This window comes from Talpa occidentalis, unplaced genomic scaffold, assembly GCF_014898055.3.
Source record: "Talpa occidentalis isolate TD23 unplaced genomic scaffold, MPIMG_talOcc4v2.1 talOcc4.18, whole genome shotgun sequence".
NCBI lineage: Eukaryota > Metazoa > Chordata > Mammalia > Eulipotyphla > Talpidae > Talpa > Talpa occidentalis.
Window position 1 is genome coordinate 6,211,751 of NW_023601851.1, and position 2,963 is coordinate 6,214,713.

The 2,963-nt window shown below is 50.6% G+C and overlaps 1 protein-coding gene across 1 annotated transcript; it reads right to left on the reverse strand.

Annotated features, from left to right (window-relative positions):
* Nucleotides 1-748: 748 nt before the first annotated feature.
* LOC119250840 (olfactory receptor 14A16-like) lies at nucleotides 749-1,675 on the reverse strand (the record flags this gene model as incomplete). Its single annotated transcript, XM_037518430.1, has 1 exon — nucleotides 749-1,675. A coding segment is annotated over one exon (927 nt), but the record flags the coding sequence as incomplete, so codon positions are not given.
* Nucleotides 1,676-2,963: the final 1,288 nt, after the last annotated feature.

Genomic DNA, 2,963 nt, shown 5'->3' on the forward strand with positions numbered 1-2,963 from the left:
AGCTACTATTTTTTTTTTTACCCTTATAGCTTTATTGTTTCTTCAAAAACCCTACTCACTGTATTTCAGTAAATTTTTAGTAATTATACTGCACATGAAATTAACAGCTTTCACAGTCACTGTCTTATTTCTGGTGTCCACTGTGTGCTGTGTTTACGGTAAATGCCGGTGGCACCCACACCAGAGCCTCCAGGGGGGTCTCTACCCCATCATGTGTGGGTCCTTGTCCGCAGAAGGTCGTGACCACTCAGTTTCCAACTTGGGCCCTCAGGCCTTCCTTATGTGATGAAGGCCTCACTCACCAAGTACAGGGGCCTCTGTCCCACCCGTAGCCCCTGATGGCACACGTGACCGCCAGAGTCAGTAACATGAAAGGGGAAGTGCCTTAGAGACTGGAGATGCTGCCCCAGTGAGAGAACTTCTGCTGATGACTGAGATGAAACCCAACCATCGCCCCTTGACCGAGAGCATGGAAATGGAGAATAGCAGACAGATGCTGAAGTTAGGTGACCTTCATTGTACAGAGAATATCAAAATGCAACTAAGTGTTAAAAAGAGGAAAAATCAATGCTAATCGAGTGAATGAGCAGAAGAATACATGAAGTCATTGTAAATATATTTTAAAAATGAGCATATATATTTAAATTGTACAATAGAATTATATGAAATTAAAAGAATATAAAGGGGACAATAATGTGAAAAATTAAAATAAGTGTCTCATAATGGAGTTATGAACTAATCTTCTGTATTACATTTTGGTGAGTCTCCCCTTCATCTGTCTCCCCACGGCCGACTTCATGTCTTGGTTCCTCAGACTGTATATGACGGGATTAAAGGTGGGGGGCACCACCGTGTAGAACATAGAAATGACCAGGTCAGAAATGGACGGGGTACCTGAGGTTGGCTTCAGATAAGCAAAGCATGCAGTGGAGACAAACAGCACCACAACCAGCAGGTGGGGAAGGCAGGTGGAGTAGACTTTGGCCTTCCCTTCTGTGGATGGGATCTTCCTGACAGCAGAGAAGATGTGGACATAGGAAATGACGATGAATATGAAATAGCAGAAATCCAACACCACACCGATGGCAATAGGGACAAGTTCATTCAATAAATTTCCTGAGCAGGAAATAGCCAATAACTGGGGAATGTCACAAAAGAACTGGTGGACCATGTTGGACCCACAGTAGGACAAGGAGAAGGTTCCAGCCGTGTTCATCACAGCATAGAGACCCCCACCCAGCCAGGACACAGCTGTCAGCTGCACACACCTGTCCCTGCTCATGATGACTTCATAGTGCAGGGGGTGGCAAATGGCAGCATAGCGGTCAAGGCTCATCACCGTGAGCAGGTGAAGCTCTGTAGCTCCTGAAATCATCACCATGAAGACCTGGGCAACACAGCCCGGGAAGGAGATGGAGCTGCTGTGCCTCAGAGAGTTGGCAATGGACTTGGGGACCGTGGCCGAGATGAGGCAGAGGTCCAAGAAGGACAGACTCCTCAGGAAGAAGTACATGGGGGTGTGGAGGTGCCGGTCCAGGGTGGTGATGAGGACGATGAGCCCATTCCCCAGCAGGGCGCACAGGTAGACCAGGGAGAAGAGCAGTGGGTGCAGGAAGCCCATGGTCCCCTGAGTGGGGAATCCCAGGAGGACAAATTCTGTCACGGCCGTGAGATTGGTCACCCCTGGAGCCATCATCTGTAAAAACAACGAGCTGAATAAAAGATGACACCTACACGGACAGTCACAGGTGTGTCCCAGTGGTCACTCTGAGGCTGTAGATTGAAGCAGCTCCATGTTTCTCCCTCTCTGTTGAGCCTTTTGTGTTCATCTCTAGAAACGCGCCTTTATCACATTGGATCTAAGGTTGGGAAGGAGGACATTTCGGTGATCATAGGATTCTGCTCTGGTTGATCTCATAGCCCGACTGACAGCCATTCCCCACGGCCCCAGCCCTGCTCTCCTGCCTCCTGCCAGGACCCAGCGTCTCGGCCCAGCACATCTCCCAGAGGTTGTCCACGGCACAGCCCCAGAGGACACATGGCGATGCCCAGCCCCTCCCCACCCTGGAGAGCCTGTCCCTGCTCCTCCTGCACAGCCCTGGTCTGAAGAGGCCCCACAGTGACGGGTGTGCAGGGAGATGTGTTGTGCGGGTCCCTGTTTTCGTGCTCCCCGGGACCCAACACTGTCCTGGAACTGAAGGATCTGGGCTTGGCATCCCCATGTGGCATGTCCTGACACCTCTTCTGTAATATTCCTGCCCCTGTGGCCTCACTGCTGCCTCCTGGTCTGTCTCCACGTCTCTTCATCTCCCTGCCCCTGATGCCCCACATCTGAGGACCCAGAGGCCATGTTTCCCGCAGAGTCTCCTCCTGGGTCACACCCAACGTCCCTACTGGAGGATGGGCTCGTCCACCCCGGGTCCCTCCCGGCCCCTCTGTCCCCCCTCAGACTCATGCACGTCTGTGCAGGGAGGAGGCTGCTCTGGGGCTGATCCGCATGGTCTGTGCGTGTGGCTGTCCCTGCCGGTCCCAGGGCCCTGGGTTCCCCGGGTGTGGGTTTGTTCCTCCCCACAGGCCCGTGCGTGAGTGGGGATGTCTGGACATGGGGCAGTCCTGCCCACTCTCCTCTCCCCAACCTCATCCTCTCCCACCTCTGTGAGGAGATGGAGCGGCAGGCCCTGGAGAGGCAGGACTTTTAAGGGGAATGTGGGGAATAAACTTGTGGCTATGCATCAGTGTACATACAATTAGAAGTAATTTAATAAAAACTAGAAGATAAATGAAAATATCAGGTGGTTATATTTGTAGACATCTTAGGAGTGATTTAAAATACTATTTGTAATGATGAAATAATGTTTGATACATCTCTCTCCAGGTATTGTTAAAATATTTTGTTTTTTTCATTTTAATATCACTAACAATCCATGAGTGTTGAGTTGGGGAAAAATCCCAATTCCATGTCC